We start from the raw sequence: 21,574 nt of genomic DNA on the forward strand, positions 1-21,574 counted from the left end.
TTTATACCCGTTTTTTAAATTTCATCTATTTTTCTCAGATAATCTCCAGTCCAGTCCGTCCATGAGGGATGAATTTATACATAATCCCCGACAATAGGTTCAAATCACACGGATGAACGGTCTATCTGAAAAAGAAGAGAAACTTGACACAAAAGAGCCTAAGGGGATCGGCCGATTCTTTGAAACTCTTTCATTCTTTTGTCTCCAGCACTCTATCTTGCCAGGAGCCAAACAGAAAACAAAAGTCACTTGTTTAGATCATCCAAAAGATCACAGGAGGTTGTTTGACTCCGTAGTAAAACCTCTTGATCCTCACGAAAGAAAAATGGGTTATTAGATGCCGTCAAAGCAGCCTGGATAAATGATTAAGGAATGGGCCCTTTACTCTGCATTACTTTTTCATGTGGGATAGGCCTGCGTTATGTGGCTCTTTGGGCTGAATTATTAAATGAAGTATCTCAGAAAAAAAAATTCATATCACACAATTCGTGTTAGTCCCGATCAATTACGACGATCAGTGTGAATTTGTAGTTTTAGGAAACAGCTAACTGAAAAAACGCCGACAGGCCTTTCGTTGAAGCGTATTAAGCCATGAATATGGGTTAAACTGGTTGTTCTCTTTATTTTCAAAACGATACAATTCATTATTTTACCCGTATGCTACTTGATCATTAAAGAAGCTTAGAGAATAAAACCAAGTAGAGATTATGAAAGCACTTACATTTGAGTTAAAGAAAGTTCGGAAATTTGTTACTGTAATTTGATGTTGTTTTCTAAATAAATACAATTATGGTACAACTGTGTAAATGATTTGAAAATGTCTGCACATTAAGGGTATCGATTTTTATTTAAAAAAGACCATATATTTTTAAATACAAAAAGTTAGAGTGTTACCAAGATATGCAATATTGCAAATGTTGTAAACAACAAGTGTAAAGAACGATGCTCACAATAGGCTATTGTTATTACTTAAAAAATAAATAAATACGGAGACATTTTGACCTTACACCTTTTTAAAGCCAAAATCCATAAAATCTGAAACCCCCCCCAACTTTTTTCAGGTACCACAACACCATCTACTGTTCGCAGAGTAACATAACACAGCCTGGTTTGTTCCAGTAATAATAATAATAACTGCAAAGTTTGACCTAACCAAAACCATCCATTTAAAACGCATGAATTACTAAGGCTTAATACACAATGCGATTATTCATATTTTGTTTAGTGGTAAGCCTTTGGTTCTTTTCAACTTAAACGTTTATTTTCTTAGCGAGCAAAATAAATTATTATTATTATTATTATTATTATTATTATTATTATTATTATTATTATTATGAATAACAATAATATATTAAAGCTATTTTCGAAATACTTCTGTTAAAACTGTTAAAAGAAACATTTCGTGGGCGCTTGTTGAGGATTGATTGTAGTAACATTAGATAAACTTTTAACGCATTTAACTCCCATATTAATAAGTTAATGTAAATTATGTGATTTTTTTTTTCTTAAAAATAATTAATTGAACTCCGAGTAATGTCAAATACGCATCCATGCTCTGTAACTAAAGGCAGGATTTAAAGTGGAATGTAACATGAAAGGAGAGGGAACCCTAACATCCGCTCTGATGTGAGCGCCAGTAGATTTTTGTTTTTCTTTGTGCACAGACTGTGTTCAACTGTTTTCATGGATTTAGCCAACTGCAGTCTGCGATATTAGCACCTATTATATGAGCTATCATACGATCATGACTGGGTTCCATTCCTTAACCAGTTTCAGTTCAGTATAAAGGCGGAATTTGGCAATAGAAACTATACAGAGCATCATCAGATTGCTACCTTCAACCTAATCTAATAGTGACCATGGACACCGCAGCCTGTCCTGCACCAGGAAAAATCACTGTAAACGGTACTGTAACTTAGCATGCCTGTCCTACTTTAAGTTAAAGTATTTAATTTCTTTAAAAAAAACAAAAACAAAAACCAAAAATATCTACAGATTCAGTGTCAAATAGGAAAAACAGAGAAAATAAATTTCATCTTTGGCAAATATCACTTGCTGATAAGTTCTTACATTTTGAAAACACTTTCTCTCTGCTGCCCTGTCTTTTTTTAACCTATTTCCCCATTAGAGTGAAGCTAACAAACATATAGCTATTAATTAACCCACGAATAAAGGCCTCAGCAATAGTGTGAAACCCTTCAGTGAAAACTAAAAGATTAGGACAATATCAATGTTAGAAAGCTCGTAAAAAAAGATGACTATTCAACCCAAATTTGCGGGAATTTATGGGAATAAAATGAATTTACAAAAGAGAATATTTTTTTTAAAAGTTCAATAATCTCTCAGTAGTAGTTTGGCATATATGACGGTGGGCGTATATGCGCTCACAGGATCAGATTTTATATCAGTTTCATTTAAATATATTTATTTTAAACCAATAGTTTATCAATTAGTTTATCCACTGTCATCTGTTTGTCAAATATATATATGGTATTACAAATGTTGCATGCAGAATGTGTAGATTACTGGATTACTGTCCTTCTCGCTCTTACGTGGACGGTAAGGCCCACCGGAGGGGGCAGTACCGTTTTGGCTCCGTTACGTGTCACACAGGCCCTCAATGGCCTGTGCCCGTGACCTGACTTTGCACGTGGCTCAGGTCGTTAACTACGGGGACAACAAAGAGGCCATCAGGAGTGGAACTGTTAAATGATTCGTTTACAACCACGTTTGTTGAACTGCATCGGTGCCCTGCTGACCCGAGCGAGCGAGCTCATAATCTGAACTGTGCGTTTAAAAGGTGCCTTTACTGCAGGCGTGGGAGAAACGTGGCTCTGCAGTATGAGAGTTCTGAATCGCCATGCAGCCCGAACACTACACAGCCACATTTGCCAAACAGCGTAATTATTGTAACTATCGCGTTGAGTGCGCCAGTCATCTAGTGGAAAACAAGGGGGGAAACATTTTCTTATGCGCTCTAATGAGGCAGCGTTTTCTTTTAAAGTGCAATAAAAGTGCTAAATGTGATGGAAAATTGCCTGAAAACCCCGTAAACCAAACGAAATCACAAACTGCATCAGAGATCCTTTCATGTAAATAAGTTTATGATCTGTCATTTATAAGGACATTTATTTTAGCAAGGCAGACAATGATTTCTGTCACCCTTCGGCAAAGTTGTGCTTTTATTGTGCAGCATTTAACATTTTTGGTGCAGTGTCACAGGACATAAAATTGTTTAATAACTTGGCCGCATGTGGTTTAAACGATCTGTTCTCGTTTGCCTTAAAAGAAGGTGGATTCTGAGGCCCTAGAATGATGATTAACAAGCTCAGCAATTAAGCTTTATTAGCGCACTGCAGGCGGATTTCTTAAAGAGCCGTTTGCTAACTTTTTCGCCTCTGCAGGGTAGGTTAATTAGCTGTGAAGAGTTCAGACCTGATGATTCCGAATGCAGAAAATTGATCAAATAAAATGCTTATGCAACATGATCCAAACTATAAAATATATAAATGTACGAGTCATTTATATATTTATTAAAAAGAGACTGAGTATTTTTGTTAGACCCAATATTTATGATGCACAGTATTCTAGCATTTTTCAATTTTTTTGCTTAAATTGCTTATTGTGTGTGTGTGTGTGTGTGTGTGTGTGTGTGTGTGTGTGTGTGTGTGTGTGTGTGTGTGTGTGTGTGTGTGTGTGTGTGCACTGAACTTCAAATGGTCCAGCTGTACTATACTTGTGAAAGAGTTTAACCCGAGTTGGGTTAGGTGGATAAAGACAGGACAGAGACACACTGTGGAAGAGAACCAGAGATTAATAATAAAAAATAATTAAATGTAGAGAGGTGTATAAACACATAGCCAGTGACTGAGTGACTGAAGAAGAAACATTCAATGCAACATAGGAATCCCCCAGCAGCCTACACCTATTGCAGCGCAACTAAGGGTGCATTCAGGGTCACCTGATCTAACCCTATCAATATACCGTATGAAAAAGGAAAGTTTTAAGCCTAATCTTAAAAGCGGAAACAGAAGAAGAAGAGTGGCCTGAAATCTGAAGGCTCTGTCTCTCATTCTACTTTTAAATACTCTAGGAACCACAAGTAAACTTGCAGTCTGAGAGTGAAGAACTCTAATGGGGTGATGTGGTACTCTGATGTCATTAAGATACAATGAGACTGATTATTAAAGAACTTGTATTTGAGGAGCAGGATTTTAATTTCAATTCTAGATTTAACAGGGATCCAATGAAGGGAAGCCAATACAGGAGTAATATGCTCTATTTCTAGTCCCTGTCAGCACTCTTGCTGCAGCATTTTAGATTAACTGAAGGGTTTTCAGGGAGTTTTTAGTCCAGCCTAGAAGTAATAAATGCTGCACTGAACTAGTTTTTCAGCGCCACTCTAAAATAATTTTATAGATATTGTGCAAATGGAAGAAAGCAGTCCTAGATATTTGTTCAAAATGTGCATTTAAGGACATGTCCTCATCAAAAAGGACTCTAAGATTCCTAACAGTGTTACTGGAGGCCAGAGTAATGCCATCCAGAGAAAGCATTTGGCTAGAAACTGCATTTCTAAGATTTTCAGGGCCTCAGTTTTATCTTAATTTAAAAGCAGAAAATTTGAGGTCATCCAGGTCTTTAAGACATTACTGTAGTTAACTAATTGGTGTGTGTTATCTGACTTCATGGACAGATAAAGTTGGGTGTCATCTGCATAGTTAATACTGATACTGCCTAAGGGAAGCATGTATAATGTAAACAGAGCTGGTCCTAGCACAGAACCCTGTGGAACTCCATAATTAATCTTAGTGTGTGAAGAGGACTCTCCATTTACATGAGCAAACTGGAGTCTACTAAATAGATATGATTCAGACCACTGCAGCACAGTACCTTTAATATCTACAGCATGTTCTAATCGCAGTAATAAAATGTTATTGTCAACAGTATTGAACGCTGCACTGAAATCTACCAGGACAAGCACAGAGATGAGTCCACTGTCAGAGGCTGAAAGAAGATCACTTGTAACCTTCACTAAAGCTCTGAAACCAGATTGAAACTCTTCAAATAAACAATTCCACCGCATATGTTCAGTTAGCTGTTTTACAACTACTCTTTCAAGAATTTTTTAAATAAAAGCATGGATGGAAAATGGCTTATAATTACCTAAGACGAATAGGTCAAGTGATGGCTTCTGAACAAAATGAATCAGAGGGTGATGATTGCTTAAAAAATACTGCAATTGAAAGATAAACAGTGTAAGACCCTTTAAAAGTGTTTTTTCTAGTATTACTTTCATTCAAAGGTTAGGTTTAAAATGCATTTCTGTTGCAGATGTACAACATGTAGAATGATATAAGATGTAGAATTATAGGTCAATCAGCACCACCTTGTGACAGATCAGAGCACTGTCAAAATCCTTCTAAAGCTGAGACTTGACTATGAAACAAATGAGAACTACCTATCAAGGATAAATCCAGTATCTGAATATTAAAACCAAAGTCCCTCCAAGTCTTAATGAATAGATTGACACTGTTAGGGGAATCTTTATAATGGAGAGGTTGACTTTCTTGCCAAACTCTAAAGGAGACACCTTTCTAAAGAAGTTGAAGAAATGGGTCGCCTTTATGTAAGCTGAGGAGCAAGCTACCTTTTTTGTAAGAATGCAGTGCAATGCAGTATCCCACCTGTTCTGTTTTTCTTGATTTAAATTGCTGAATAAAAAGTGAAAAAAAAGAGAGAGACAACACAGTCTAGATGTACTTATGACCAGCTGTTTTAGAGCTCAACAATACACTGAACACATTAGGTAATCTCAGTCTGTAATGTTTAAAAATGCAAATCTAACAACAAGCTGGGGTGGCATCAGGCATCGGTAAACTTGGGACAAATTTAAAACATAATACTTTACACTTGCAACATCAGATACATCAATTACTCTAAAAAATAAACAAAAAAAGCAAACCTAGATCAGAATTTCAGACTACTTTTGAATAGTATTGATGTATTGATGTCAAATGAAAAATTCAACAGATAAATAATTCACTAGAATTTTCAACTGGTTTCTTTCATGAAGCATGTTCCTGTTTTGGCCATTCTTTCTGTGACTTGACAGTGAAAGAAAAGAGCAACTTTGTCATGTAAAAATAATTAAGCCTCTTGTCTTTTGTCAAAAAATTTAAATGAGAATGTCTAATAGGTAATGCTGTACCTTACAGGTAATTTCAAGCACTCCATTTTATTTTTACACTGATATGAACGGAAACCAAGGACTTGCATCGCCACAGAGGCCGGCATTCAAAACGCCATGACCTCATCCAAAATGACTCATAAAGCAGATCTATTCATAATTGTTTGAATGACATCCAAGCAGTAATATAGGGCGCTGAGAAAAGTGCTGTATACACAAAAAGCAAAATTTCAGCCTGTGATGAGAAAACAGTTTCACACTTTGAAAAATGTATGTGAAAAGAGGACAACTTTTTCTTGTACATTTTAGTTTTGAAAGGTCAACAAATCCCAGAATTCTTTTCTGTCTGTATAAATTAACAAAAGTAGGAGATTTTCCGTAGGTTGGTTGTGTGGTTTCAGCAACAGAGGGCAGCAAAGGCCACAACTCACATCTGGGAAGAACAGTCTTGAAAATCCAAGATTTCAGCATAATTATTTGTCCAAGTAACCTTGTGTGGCCAAAACGCCAAAATGAAATAAAAAGTCATTTTGTCTGTGGATTTCTTTCAGTCACAGTTAATGGGTCACATTTCAAAACACATTCACCGCTTACTGAAGAGACAAATGACACAGTGGTAACTCAATACAGAACAGCTTTAAATAAAAAACAAAAAGCTTTCTAATTAAGTTCAATTAATCAATAAGAGCTGAATGAAAAATAAGTTAAGAGTATGAATAATGTTTTCAGGGAGGGCTCCTCTGCTGACTCACCCTCCAGTTCTTTTCTTTTTGTTTTTATAATCCCTTCTTTCCAAAAACAACTGGCAGACATTTTTTTTAATAACTCTGAAGAACAAATCAACAAGGGCATGAACTCTGACACATAAAGAGAGGGTTTATTGCATATGTGGGTAATCATGGGTAAGTACTCATAAAAGGCAGTGAGTTTCTCTCTCTGACAGTGATACATCTGTTATTTTACATTCAGTCTGCTTAATGCCGTTGATCCATGATATTCATTCAGCATGAGTACAAGCAGCAGAACTGACACAACTCTTTCAAACCCTATCAGAAGGAACATACTGTACAAGCATGGCTTAGATATCTATTTCTTGCATAACACTTTCCCCACCATGTTCAGGTCTTCAGATGTTTACAAAATGCGTTACAGTGCTCCCTCAAATACATGTTTGTCAGGCTACAGGTTGCGACAACAACGATATATTTCTCTTAATGACACGCGGAGCTTTGATCAGCCCTGGTAAGTAAGCAGCGGTTAAGGCTGGCTCCCTTGGTTTGTTATTTCAAGGTTTTCATCGGCATGGTTGGCATTCAGCAAATTTCCTGTGGAAAGTTCTGCACTCCTTGCTGGAATGTAGCCATGCATGTCCAATAACATGAGTGTGTACCCAACTGGGTACAGTGTGAAGCAGCACTGCGTGCACTACCAAAGCCTTATGATGCGTTTATGCTGCATCTGATACACTTTAGTATGTGGTGTTTATGGTGCATGTTCTACCATTCTACGTGTTGTTACTGTGGTATTTATATGAATGTAACAGCAGCGTATGCCCGGATATCTGTGTTTTTGTTGATCATCTGTCCTCTTGGAGCAGCTGAAGCCTGTCCTCTGCATAGTAAGGACTGGTGTTTCCAGTATCAATAGCCTGGCAGTCGTCTGTGAAAAACACCAAGTCCTGCCAAGAAACAAGAAACAAGAAACATGTGGTGTAGCTGCTCTACTTGAAAACATAAAAGCTCAAAAAGAAACCCACACACACTGCGGAGTGCTTACCCGATAACAGATTCTGGTGATGATGCTGTAAAGGGTCTGGATTTTGCGCTTCAGCAGAACCATTCTGGGTTTCTCTCTGCAGTACTGGTTGGGATGGTTCAACACCACGTAAAGAAAGTCACGGAGCTTGGTAGTGATGCAGGAGTTCTGGAGTCATGAAACAAGTATTTACATTCAATCTCCAAGAGAAATACTTTTTTTCTTTTTTTTCCTTTTGCACGGCGCAGCTGTCAAACTGCAAACATTTGCACATCAGGTCAAATCAAAGCTTAAGATTTTGTGCCTCGGGCATTCTCAATGCACATATCCAAACTGTACAAATTTACCACAGGAAATATTTGTCGTCTGCCAGTTTAACAGCTAAATTAGTCAGTTGATTTTGTATTAAATTGATACATTTAGCGCTTCATTTACTGGGAAATTATACAGTAAGAGAAAATTGAACATTTAAAAAATTAACAACTTACATGCACGTCCAGGAAGATGACAGGCAGAATCTCAGCACATGTTTTCTGCAACCCAGCAAACATGAGCGTTGAGTTAAATAACTGGTGGCATCAAGATGCCAAAAGCGCCACAAACGTAGACTCTCTTACCGTGCGATGAGAAGTGTGTATTTTATCCAGCAGCGTCATGATTTCTTTGCTCAGGTCGAGAGCTCTGGAGTAGCAGGTCGGAGGTGTGCACTCCGACAGCCACACGAGGCTAGAGAGGCACAGGAGAGCTGCGAGTCCCAGCTTCATGTCGGATAACGCTCTGCAGGACTGGACTGGTAGAGCCTGTCAAGTAGTACAGAGGAGGGCCGGCTGCTGTTTTAAGGATGGAGTGGAAGAAAAAAAACAAACACGTAGGATGACGTGGAGGAGCAGCACAGCTCACACAAAAAAACCCCAAAAAGACATTTGGGATCTTCTGCGTTGTGGAGAGCAAATCAGCCATGTCTAAATAGCAGCGGTGACTGATTTCTCCCTGCTGACAATGGGCGGACGGATTTTGCGGTGTTTTCTGTCCTACTGCCCGTCATTACGTAAAAGCAAGATATTAATGAGAGCTATTAATCAAAGACTAAAGTCAGCCACTTTGTACGCTAAATCATCTGACCTGCAGTCACGAAGTTCATTAGTAGAAATCACAGGTGTGAGCGTGTTTGGAAACTTTGTATCCGTTTGTCCAATGTAGGGCTTTTAACACAGATGTTTGAAAGTAGCAGCTTTCTCATTAACACACAGCTACAAGGTTTCACTTTGGCATGTTCCTTTCTCCTATTATTGATTAGTGAAGTTTTGCCTTTTGGGAAGATGTTTAGGACAACATAACAATTTATTACTCAACCAGTCATTTCTGACCAGTTTATTAGCAATCTGAATTATTGAGAAGACAGGGAGAAATGACTGGAAACAACTTAAGCCAGCTGATTTTATTAAAAAATAAAACAAAGTCAGATCATATAAACACTTTGAAGTACCAGATTTTTTTGGAGCATGATCATATATAAAATACCATCCTCATTAAAAAAAATAATACAAAAGGCAAGACAAATTTCAAGGTAGGTTTGTTGGGGCCACTGAACCTTTCTTCAGATTGAGGAAATTCCTCTTCCTTTTTCTATTTGGGACATCTACACTGTTACATGATTCAGGTGGATCCCGGAAAACAAACAGCTTTTCCCCGGTTGCTGGGCTCCCCGGCGCACAGCAAGCAGAGGCTGAAGGCGTGTGTTCCTCTGCTTCCTTTACCGTGTCCACAACTTCTTCTCTTCCACTGTCGCTCTGCTGCTCTTTAACAGGCAGCCCAGATTTATAAAGTGGCTGCTGTGCTTTGCTACAGCTGTTCTTCTTTCCCTTCTCCTTAGTCAGCAGCGGTGCAGTATCCCCTTGAAGCACAAGACCGGACCTGGGGAGCAGTTTTTCCATCAGACTTTGCCTCTTTTCCTGGAGTCTGTGAGATTTGGAGGACAAAGGAGCTTTTGTTAGCAGGACTAGAGTGTTAACGCGCTTACCTCATGCGTGTGGTCACCGCAGCCAAACCATGCAATCCGACAGGCACATTTCACTTCAATTTAAGGATCTGACAGTAATATCTGGTGACCACTAAACTACAAATTAGCCTTGGCTGTGGTGTAACATGAAGTCTTTATATGGTGGTTGGTAGAAGAACAAAGAAATGTGTTTAACTCACCCCTCTTTATCCACAGCACAACTTGGAATATTCAGCATATTTTTATGCACCACATCTTCTCTCAGTTTCACAGGAAGAACTCTGTTCAGCTCCTCAGCACACCTAAACAAAAAGTCACCAACAGAATACAAAACTGTCAGCTGCTTTACAAAGTCTGCAGACAACTGGTTTAATAAAACAATTCCTAACTGTTCACACACTGCAACAATTCATCAGTTTTGTAATCTCACATTTAGAGAAAAATGATTACATATTTTATCTCCTTCGTCGTAGGGTACAACATGTTAAGCTGGGAAGTTTAATTAATAAATCCGGATAAGTCTAACTGAAAAAACCTTTAGGAGAATTACTATATTTTTAAGATTGCCTTCAAAACACAGAGTCGGTCTTAGGTAGGCAGTCTTTATTTTGACAGTAAACAGTGCAAGTCTTCTGGTTTCTCTGTACTTGTGACACTTCATAGACAATATCTGTCAAAATGCAAATGAGTCATCAACGGGGTTTTGTAATGGGGGGACTATATGTGGTACATTAGCTATGCAGCGAGCAGATGGCATGGACAGAACCTCTGAACACCTACCTATGGATTTAATACAGCATGCTATGAAAAGTCCTCAAATAATTCTCCTACACTGTAGGTATATTATGATGAATAAGGTGATTTTCAAGTTGCCAAAACTGCTGTTTCAACATGAAAGTCTAAAATCAACATGAACAGTGAAAAGCCAAGAAAACTCAAAACAGCCATTGAACCAAGCTGCCTCAGTATTTTGAGTTTTGTCAACATTTGCTTTTTTGCAGTGTATTAAAGCAAACTGTGGTATTGGATAGAGGGAAATTTAAAGCCTGACCACTTTGGAGCAACCTGATTGCTTTATATTAGTGTCCAAATTAGCAAAGGACACTGACAAATCAAGGGAGACATTTGTCCTCAGAACAGCAGACATAACTACCAACTCTTCAACACAGGAGTTCACAGACTATATGTGTGTATAAAAAATATTTAAATATGAGTCAAAAGATCAGATTTCAGATGATTTTTGGTACTCTGAATGATGTTAGTGCGAGCATATATTTCTAATATGGCTCTCGAGAACACAGTTTTGGCTTGGAGCACACAAGTCCCGCCTATCTGCCGTGTTTATGAGGGGCAGCCAATGGAAAGAGCGCTGGCTTCTTGGATGATGGTCTTAAAGGGAGAAGAGCTGAAAGGGCTTCTTTCAGACAGAGGGGCAGCACTAAAGGCCCAGCAAGAATTATTTTGAACTGTAAATCACGCAAAGCTACTGTAGCACAGTCCAGCGAATAAAATAGGGAGCTAAAAATGAATATAATAGTCACTGTTAAAATTAAACAATACTATATACATGAATTCTCTTTTCAATAAAACTAAAACAGCTGTTAAGAATTGGTGAACTCCATTCTCCAAACAAAAAGCAGAAACAAAAGAACTAATGAAAAGAAAAACACATGTCTTGCATATTGTTCCAAACTTTTCACTCCCTTGTCCTTTGGCCAGAAGCTCAGATCCAAAGCATGAGGCATCATTCATCAGTTAAACAATCCAGACTCAGCGGGGTGCACACAAAACTGTTCCAGTGCACCAGGACAAGAGGGGAAATTAAATGATGAGTAAAATCATTTATCTCTTTATCTTGGCTCAGGGAAAACAGCTTTTGTTATTTACATTTAAGACAATACGCAGAGATGGTTGTGTTTCAACTGGCTGCTGGGGAAACACAGAGTTTTGTTTCTTCTCAAATAAGAGACTTCAAATATATTTTCTTAAAAAAACAGAACTTGAACTGTTGAGACTGGCTGTGTACTAGCAGAAAGAAAAAAAGAAAAACAAAACATTATCATTTCCTTAGCAAGACTAGACCAACTTGTTGTTGCATACAGGTTATGTATGCTGGAGACCCAACTTAAAAATGATGAGAAGTAATTTCATCTAACTTCATTAAATCACTCAGCTAAACAGGAAACAAACAATCTTTAGAGTTTCAGTAAAAGAGCATGACACACATTAAATACTGCACAGCTATAATAGATTAAGCCAAGAGTCAAACTAACAGCATTATGCTCCAATATGTCCAATTTAAATTTCCTCAAAGAACTTCACCGTCTAATGTTATTGCCCTGATAAAAAAATTTATAAGTTTTATTGCTCAATCAAGATTAGTGGCTGCACTTGATATTCTGTTGCTTTCTTGTGAGTCATCTACTCCATTGGCCCTTGTGCTGGACTGAACCAGTGTCCCAGCCTCATGTGTGAATCAGACTGAATCTGTAATTTACTCACCTGCTTAAGAGAGCCCCCAGGCTCTTAGGATGTACTCATTATAGGTATCCTACAAAGCCTGAGCACGTTTGACCTCCAAAGTCCAGCTGTGTGCAGTGATTGCTGTGTACAGTGCCTGATAATGGTTAAGTGTAGCATGCCCTGATGCAGTATACCCATAGTGTGATCACTAACCATGCCCAGGCACAAAACTGCAACAAGTCAGTGAAGTATGACTTCATGAAAAATCGTATGAAGTACTGAATAAATCTATAAGGTTGCTGGAAAGACACCATTTCCAAAATCAATGAAAACACAAAAGTTCTTTCATTGTGTTTTCTGCTCCGTTTGTTCTTAGCATATGTATTAATTTCACTCATTAAAGATTGCAATTTTGTTGTCAACCATTTCTACCGGCTCATTTACATTACTTCCCTTTTCCCTAGCAAACTGTAGTGGTTATGTTATTCTGTTCAGATATTCCTTCAGGAAAAAAAAGTTGATTATCTCTTTGACAGAACTCTATTTACTGTTACATCATAATAAGATTCACTCTCATAAGTCAAACGCACTGAACACTGTTGACAGATGACGTATGAACCTCCAGATTCTTATAAAAGGATAGAAACTCAGAACCTGGTTCTTACCCTGGGTGTTCCTGTTCTGCAGACCCTGAGGGAGGGTGCTGCTTGGGGCACAGGGCATCACTGATTGAAAGGAGTTCACTTTCAGGCAGGGTTGGGAGAAGGAGACGTAGGGCCTCCAGGAGAACCTCGGTAGACACATGACACCGCTTGACCAGCTGAGATGCAAAGTCCAGATCCTGTAACGAAGAGCAGTGCAGAGTATTCGTTAGCCCACATTTTGTCTGAACTAACTGGTACAAAGTTTTGATTGCTTTTATTACACATATTATCCAAACACTTATCATGGAAAAAAAAAAGCTGAGACCTGGTCACAGTTTGCATACAGTCTCTTGAGCTCCATTTGTTCTTTTAAATCTTCCATGCTTTGACTCTTGGCAGTCATTAAGTGAAACCTGGAAACATCAGAATGGCTTATATCAATACCCCCAAAGTCCTCTTTGCTCTCTAAATAATGCTGAATAATAGCTTACCTCTCAGCCATCAGTGAAGTAACCTGCTCATGCTTATAAAGTGCATCCTGAAGGATGGCCCCCATCCTGCAATCTGTCTGCAACTGAAACACGGTTTCTTGCTCACAGTTCTCATCTCCCACACCAGAGTCGTCCTGATGTGTTTTACTTGACTTTATAGTGGGCTGAGACATTTGCAGGCTGTCCAACGTTGTTCTTTCCTCCTGAAGCTGTTGCTCTGCTTCCTCTAGGCCCTGTGGCAAAAGTCAAAGTGACCTTCAAATAACCAAGTCTCAGAAGAAACCCAATAATTAAAGATAAAAATGAAAAATTTCACAGAATGAAAATTTATAGGCTTCAGGAGAGAAGCAGCTACCGCACACAAGTCAGATACTACCTACCAAGCAGTGGCTTTGTATACTCTGAGCCATGTCTTGTCGCTCCAAATGCTTCCTTTCTTTGAGCTGTTGAACAAGCAGGCTATGGAGAGTCAGCATTGCTCTGCAGGTCTCCAAAACTTTGGCTCGCCTCTCAGCCTTCTGGTAATGGACGATAGCCATTTGCACAGCCAGGCTGTCTGCCTGAGAGTGCAGATCATCTTCTCTCTCATGCTTCATCTCCTCCAACACCTGCCACATTGAGAATGGATGATTTTCAGTCATCTGGTATAAACTCAAAACCTACTGATGCACAATTGTGATGCTAAACTCAAACTGTCTTCAAGACTTCTGGTTTTCTTTGCTTTGTGAATTTCCTGGATCACTTTAACATGCTGTAAAAATACAGGATGATAATAAATAAACTTAAAAATAAATTATCAAGGTTTTAGGAAACAGCTATACCTTGCTCATTATACTGCTCTCCATCTCCTTCTCCCTCTCATATAGTTGAATCCTATCCTTAAGCTTTTTCTGGAAAAGTTGCAGGTCGGATGTGTCTGCTTTCTGTCTGGCCTCACTGGTTTTCCCCTTGGATTGTGGATTCATCTGCAAAAAGCCACAGTATCCGGAAGGTGGTTGGGAAAGAACTCCAAGCTAAATGTCATGACGTGATCAGAAATGAAGTCACTCTGTGGATCCCCTTTATAATTTCTCAATAACAATGTACACTCATCCAGCAGCCACACAATTGAGGATTACAGCAGTGTGGTTTTCCACTGGTCAGTTTCTTACTTTGAGTTACCTTAAGAATATTATAAAGAGATTCAAAAACAAGAAGATATTAATGCATACTGAATAAACATGGGAAAAAAATTTCCCATGGGAAAAATGCCACGAACTGACTCAAAAGAACTTATCAATACCAAAATGCATAAAGGCCTGGTGATGAAAATGAGATGAGTACTTGCTTTACCACCACATTACATGCCTCCATAAAACGATGCATGCTTTGATCAGCGTTTCCCAGGGAAATTTAATTCAGAGCATTGCAAAACTGCAGTGCAAAGAAGCTAAATTGTTTAGCCATACTGCTTTAGCTAATGCCTTTTAAAAGAAGTGGGGGAGAAATCTATGACGGCATTGTTGATTTAATTTTAAGTTTAGTGAATAAGGCAGGAAAAAGCCCCCCACCCAATCCATCCACTTTCCAATTCAGGGTAGCACGAACTTTTTTTCAAACTATGAAATGAATGACAATCAGTACAATATGCAATTCTATACAGCAACATTTTAAGAGCATTTAAAATGAACTGAGTAACATGTGATTATATATGCACCATCTGTTTCTCGCTCTCCTTCCTCCAAGCTGCCAGAGCACACAGAAGTTTAGTTCTGGCGACAGCGTGTGGCATCACCAGACAGCGATCTATCACAGAAAGACATTTCTGAAACTCCAGTTTCATCTTTAGCCTGTCATCTTCAGACAGAGTTAGCTGGGACAAACACAAACACCTATGATAGAAAGGAAAAGAGAAATGTGACAGGTGAACCAGCTTGACTCTTCTAAACTTACTGGGTAGCATTATCCAATGTATATATTATTTATAAAAGATAAAAAGTTCCTTGGAAGTAAACAGTGTGTGGCATCTGCTACCATTGCAGCTGCTTTAAGAATTCCCACCTGCTATCATCCTAAACCTGTGGAACCAGTTTGTTGTTTCTTTCTTTGATCTTCTACTGGGACCGCATACACAATCTTTAGTTTCTGAAATCAGTAAAATTGCCTCACTGACCTGAAGAAATCTTTGCAGCGTGTCCTAAGTGCCTTCTGCTCCTGTAGCTCTTTCTCCATGTCTTCCTTCAGAGCCTCCCTGGTGGAGCTGAGGATACGCAAGGCTGCCTTGCCTTCCTGGTGCAGTCTTTCCTGTCCCACCAGGAGAGCACTCGCTCCCTGTCCTGATCCTTGCCCTGGTTCCATCTGCAGTGGAAAGTCTTGCTCTCCTGGAGGCAAGAGGGCTAATACAGCCTGAGCTGCAGAAGGCTGGATGGCTTTGATGTCTGCTATGGCACCCTGGATCACACGCATGGTGACCTAAAGAACAGGTATGAGACCAACCTCACTTCATATTTATGCAACTTCATGTCTCACAGGAGAAAAGTGACACACAAAGTGATGTGAAGTCTGAGTGTGGCACCTTGCGGATGTCTGCAGCAGCTTCCTCATCCAGGTTGTTGATAAGCTCTGCTAGCTCCAAGCTGTGAGCTGTCAGTAAATTCTGCCAACAGTGCAGATGCTGTCCTACCTCTATCCCTCCCTCCAGACCCTTGCACATGTTCGACAGGTCCTTCTGTCTCTGTTTGTGGACCGTCACCTGGACAAGGCAAAAAAAAGGATTTCATTTTTCAAACGGAAATACCTTGCAAAACATATTTTTGACATCAGTTACAATGAATAAGTGCAGAGACCTGTGTATATCCACTTTTGCTCACCATGTCAGATATGAGCTCCCTCCTCTTCTTAATCAGTCCACAATGCATGGCTCTCCTCTCCTGCTTCAGTGCCTCATCCAGTCTCTGTCTCAGCATCACCAGCTCTTTCTGAGCCTTCTCCTGCAGGTGGTCGACCTGCACTGCAGGCAGTTTGCTCCCTCTGGTGGAGAAGGGAGCAGAGTACCACAGTGAAACAACTCTAGCATAGTGTACTTGTATTTGTAGATATCAACAAGATTTTTAAAAACACTAGAGCATTTATGTCCCTGAACTTTTCGATACTGCATATTTTGTTTTGTATATATCACATGATTAACAGACATGTTTCAGTTATTTTTTTATTAAGACGCAGGAACATTTGTGTTTTTTTTTAATTGGCACCAACCCCCTGATGTAAGTGAACCAGCTGTCCAAGTTCCTGGAGGTGCTGGAGAAAGTGTCAGAAATCAGGCTGTTAAGGCTGTGGAGGCTGTGCACCAGAAACTTCCTCTGTGCGCTGCGTTCAGCTAGCACATAGCGCAGATTGGCAAGGACTACATCCAGCACCTCCTCTAGCTGATCCTGGATAAAAACAAACAAAAACAAAACAACAACTTTATGAAGTCATCACTATTTACGTTCTTTGTGTTTCATGTTAATGTTTCACCACAAGTGTAGATGTATGCATATCACAACATTTTTCTTTAAACAGGCATGACAATTAAATGATAACCCAACTCAACAGGCTCTGACTGTTCACCTGACAAGTAAAGTATTCGTGCTGAAGATTCTTGGCTGTGCTCTTCTCCAACTCTCCCATCCTGGTGGCCTCCTCCAGTTCCTCTGAGAAAATCTTGTGCAGCTCCACCCGTCGCCACTCAATGATCTGCCTCTGGAGCTTCGCTGAGGCCTCTTCATGACGAACCAATAAGATGCGTTGAAGCTGACTCTGGCTCAACTTGTGCAGCTTCTCCAGGAGGACACTACACTGAAGAAGTTCCTGAGATTTCAAGATTTCAAAATTAATCTTAAAGTTGTGAAAATGAAATCTTTCTTCTAACACATGTTTATATTTATTTTATTCATAGAAACCTTCATATTCCAAAACAGCTGTTGTACTTGCAGTGCCTCTGCCATAGTGGTTTAACGATTACATTTCAGTCAGCCCTTGATGGCTGGGGTCCCCCATCACAGCAGATAGCTCTACATGTTTAAGTTGGCAGTTTTACGGCAGATGCCCTACACCCTACTACACTACCAGCTTCCAGTGTGACTGAACTGTTAAAAACAAAACTAGTATACACACCTTGATTCAGAACAGATTTCTTCCTTTGTCCAATATCATAAACACTGACCTAGTAGTTTTTGTGTAATGCCAAAATGCTAACATCCTTGGCAGAGTTAACAATGCAAAAACAGATTGTTGCTACCTGTTGATCTGCATGTTGACACAGAAGCTCAGCCTGGGCCTTCTCAGCAGCCTCTCTGCAGTGCTCTGCTTCCATTTCTTCCCGAGTCTCCAGGTTACACTGACCAGCCAAGGCAACCATGCGAGCCCCTCGCTCCTCCTTGAGCCGTCCCTCCATGCCTAGCAGCTGCCCGTGAAGCACACTAAGCAGCCTCTCCTGGGCTTGAGCACTGGCCTGGCCCTGAAATTGAAGTCTGGCAAGCAAGGAGGACATCACGTCCTTGTAAATCTGAATCCGGATGGCTTCCAGGTTATTGGTGGCATGTAGCAGTGAAGACATTTCAAGACTAAAGAGATAAAACACACAATAAACAGAATAAGGTGCAGGTATTGATTTTGACATAATGTAGAAAAAGGAACAACTTTACAGTAACACAATTAACGATTCATTTTTGTACTAATAGTTTTTTTGTATTGTTCCATTAATGGAAATTAAGTCATGCTGGGCTGATCTACTCACTTTTCCAAAGCCCTGTACATGTTCTGTGGATCCTCCAGAACCATGGTGTCCACAATCTTGTCTTCAAATGTTGCCTCATCCTTGACTGTCTCACTCAAGTTGGAGTCTGCAAACTCAGGGTCTGAATCACTTCTGTTTCTCTGAAGCAAAAGAAACACCATACGGCAGAATGAAGATGAAGAACAAAACAAAAGAACATATACAGACATTACTATGCAAATGAAATATATTGCAATAAGCATTAAGCATTGTTATAGCAACTGCATTTAAATTGTTCATGGTCAATATTACACTTTATCCTTAGGTTTAAGAGATGAACTTGTGATACCCTTTTTTGAAGAAGATTCAGTCTAGTTCTGAGTCCTATCACGTTTATGGCCAGAAACCCCAGCAGCAGCAGCACCATGGTGACAAAGAACCCAGCAACAAATCCAGCAAAATGAACACCGTGGTTAGGATAGATCTAAAAGAGAGACCTATATGTTACACTTACAATTAAGTCCCTTTTATGAACACGCTAAATATAACACTGAAGAAATGACAACAATAAACAACTTATGCTGTCATGTAGATTTTGTTACAAATTAAGGTGCTGCCCCAAACTTACCCTGTCTGTGGAATTCATCCTCAGCGTTAGATTAGCCCTTAATGGGCCAAACATGCTGACATCATTCTGTGGAACCAAGAAAGAAATAAACAACCAGGCTAACAGGACTGGAAATGACCTTATTATCCTGCAAATTAGGATCTAGAAAGCTTTGGTTTGACAATGTTGCCAATTAGGAAGATTGAAAAAAGTACCTGTGAGGCATTAGAGAAGGTGAGAAAAGCTGGAAGGTCAAGGACTTCGCTCTTTTGACTCCTTACGTGAGCAGTATAATTGAGAACAACTTGAGATCCAGCTAAGTGAGCAAAATAAACATATCAACTGCCGAAGCAGCATGCAGACATAGTCTGGCTAAAAATAATCTTCTTAAACATCCTCATTCCCAAACATACCCAACAACGACTCAATGGCAAATGTCTGGTAGCCTCTTTCCACAACCCTGCCTTCAGATTTTAGAGGTACTAATCCTGAAATCGAGTCCCGGATAGCCACCTGAGATAGGTTGGTGCCACCCACAGGGCCCACGTTGCGAACCAGCAGAAAGAACGTCAACTGAGGGGGATCAGTGTCAAGCTTCACCTTGGTCACATGATTGAAAAATAAATTTATATCAGGTTAATTGGTTCATTAAATGTGCATTTATTTTTTAAATTCTTTCAATATTGTTGATGTACCTGTGCACACTTGTGAAATTTTACTCCAAATGCAGCTGGAGGCACCACACTCTGAACCTGCAGGATTATAAAAAAGAAAAAAAAAACCAAAACAATATATATTTAGTTTCTTCCAACACAATAATTTTTTTGGAATAGTTTAGTAATAATCATGTAGAAACATACCTGAGGCAGCGAGTGGCCCAGGTTATATCGGGTGAGGGTGCTTCTGCTGTTCCTGAGGTGCAAGCCATTTGATACATAGGGAAATGAAGAGTAAAAAGAGTGTCCCCACGGACCAGCAGGAGCTGAAGATGAGAGAGGGCCCCTCCCGAAAAAGGCTTTAGCCTCACCAATTTCCACTGTACCTGTCAGGTAAATGTGTACACATGGTGCTTGAACAGCTTGAAAAAAGCAGCTACAAAAGCTGAAAGAGAGCCTGTATATCACACATTCCCCAAGCAAAACTATTACAGCGTTCATTATGGAAATTTACACTCAAATGAACAACACAAGTGGGCAAAAAAAGCACAACCAAACATTATTTTTCACATCATGGAGTAATGTACAGTTGAATCAGCATATTATCTCATTATTTTAAAAGTTATTTTCTGTGTTATTGGCTAAGAAAAAGCACAAACCATCCTTTCTAAGTAATGGGTCTGCTGATTGTCCGCCTGGGTCATGTTGTATTGAATCCATACTGGCAAGGATCTGATGGGATAAGAGCATTAAGAGGTAATTACATATTAAATATGTAATTATGTTATGGCCAGCAGTTATGGTCAGAGGTTGACATGCACTCATCATGATAGTGATTGTCATGGTAATTTTGAATTATTTATTTTCACCGCTCTTTTTAAAGGGTGGAATACTTGCATACATATTTAATGATTTGGTAGAATTCTCCTTTTCAGATCTTCACTGAGTTCCTTGGACTTTCCCATTGTTCTGAGCACTGATCAATCCATGAGTGGTATCAAACAAATCCTTTTTATGGTGTTAAAAAGAAACTAACAGTTGTAGTCAGTCATGATCACCAAGGAGAAGGATTAGAGAAAATCCAACATAAATTCAAACTTGTGCACACAGTTCTTGTTTTTTTTAGAGCCAATGAAGATGGAGCGGTACCATCATTCCACCAGTTCATAGAAATCATTAAAAGCCCCCAAATTACCATGAAAGTCAAGCTCGTGATGAGTGGATGTAAACTTATGACTGCAACTGTAAAAACAAAACAACAAACAAACAAAAACAAGGGTTTGTTACGAAAGAACGGTTAATTTATTTAGATGATGTGAATCAATCTATTGGTTGCTAAATTAAATTTCTAGCTGACAGCTAAACAAATACCATTGGCTTTTCTTTTTTTTTTTTTTACCACTGAGCAACTCACCCTATGTTTCACAGGGAAAGAAGATGTTGTGTGCCATGATGTACTCAGGGCAGTGCCGTTATAACAAGACTGGTTTCCAGTTGTGTCCTCCAAAACACCGGTGCGCCTTGTTACATCGGGACCGCAACGTGAATATAAAAAGGCTGGAGAAAAACACGATACTTCGATATTTAAGAAATATATACATATCGCGACCCTCTCCACGGTAAAGTGTACCCGAAGCATTCGTGACTTGGTGTGCTACCACCGAGGGAAGCCGCTAGCTAACTGTCTGCATTGTGTCTGCACTTCACTGTGCTGTGGCGACGAAAACATTTCTCTAGCTTTTCTTGAGAAACACCTAATGTAACAGCGTCACCGGTGCTCAAGACCGTCGTCCTTGAACTTTAACATATACGGAGAAACGGCTTACGCCGTTTCAACGATTTATAGACCTAAACAAAGTCAAGCTTCATAATAACCGCTACTGCGGAAAAACTTCGGAAAACATCTCCAAAACTTGGGAAGAACTGTTTAACTCCAAGAAAGTCAAGAGGAACAAAGTGCACTGGATAGTTTCCGGTCTGTGGTTTCAAAATAAAATAAAATACCAGCCTAAAATCAAATACTTTTATAGCGCT

At 39.3% G+C, this 21,574-nt stretch overlaps 2 protein-coding genes across 3 annotated transcripts; both read right to left on the reverse strand.

The window, feature by feature from the left end:
• Nucleotides 1-7,046: 7,046 nt before the first annotated feature.
• Nucleotides 7,047-8,911, reverse strand: cytl1 (cytokine like 1). The gene is made up of 4 exons (XM_005731313.2): nt 8,563-8,911; nt 8,434-8,478; nt 7,967-8,113; nt 7,047-7,868 (listed from the first exon to the last, which is right to left on the reverse strand). The coding sequence occupies exons 1-4, from the start codon at nt 8,707-8,709 to the stop codon at nt 7,767-7,769; spliced, it is 441 nt and encodes a 146-aa protein (XP_005731370.1). The 5' UTR covers nt 8,710-8,911; the 3' UTR covers nt 7,047-7,766.
• Nucleotides 8,912-9,378: 467 nt separating this feature from the next.
• On the reverse strand, nt 9,379-21,479 carry LOC102215346 (limbin). 2 transcript variants are annotated; one of them, XM_005731314.1, is made up of 23 exons: nt 20,955-21,479; nt 20,200-20,272; nt 19,745-19,926; nt 19,580-19,636; nt 19,298-19,484; nt 19,100-19,200; nt 18,906-18,971; nt 18,627-18,761; nt 18,299-18,438; nt 17,801-18,125; nt 17,131-17,370; nt 16,777-16,952; nt 16,392-16,551; nt 16,097-16,273; nt 15,695-15,993; nt 15,239-15,413; nt 14,364-14,507; nt 13,923-14,150; nt 13,543-13,775; nt 13,377-13,464; nt 13,073-13,248; nt 10,145-10,246; nt 9,379-9,904 (listed from the first exon to the last, which is right to left on the reverse strand). In XM_005731314.1, the coding sequence occupies exons 1-23, from the start codon at nt 21,177-21,179 to the stop codon at nt 9,508-9,510; spliced, it is 4,086 nt and encodes a 1,361-aa protein (XP_005731371.1). In that variant the 5' UTR covers nt 21,180-21,479; the 3' UTR covers nt 9,379-9,507. The 2 variants fall into 2 exon arrangements, with proteins under 2 accessions (XP_005731371.1, XP_005731372.1); XM_005731315.1 differs by lacking the exon at nt 18,627-18,761.
• Between the last annotated feature and the right edge of the window lie 95 nt (nt 21,480-21,574).

This window comes from Pundamilia nyererei, unplaced genomic scaffold (assembly GCF_000239375.1).
Source record: "Pundamilia nyererei isolate P.nyererei 1_Seehausen unplaced genomic scaffold, PunNye1.0 scaffold00042, whole genome shotgun sequence".
Taxonomy (NCBI): Eukaryota; Metazoa; Chordata; class Actinopteri; order Cichliformes; family Cichlidae; genus Pundamilia; species Pundamilia nyererei.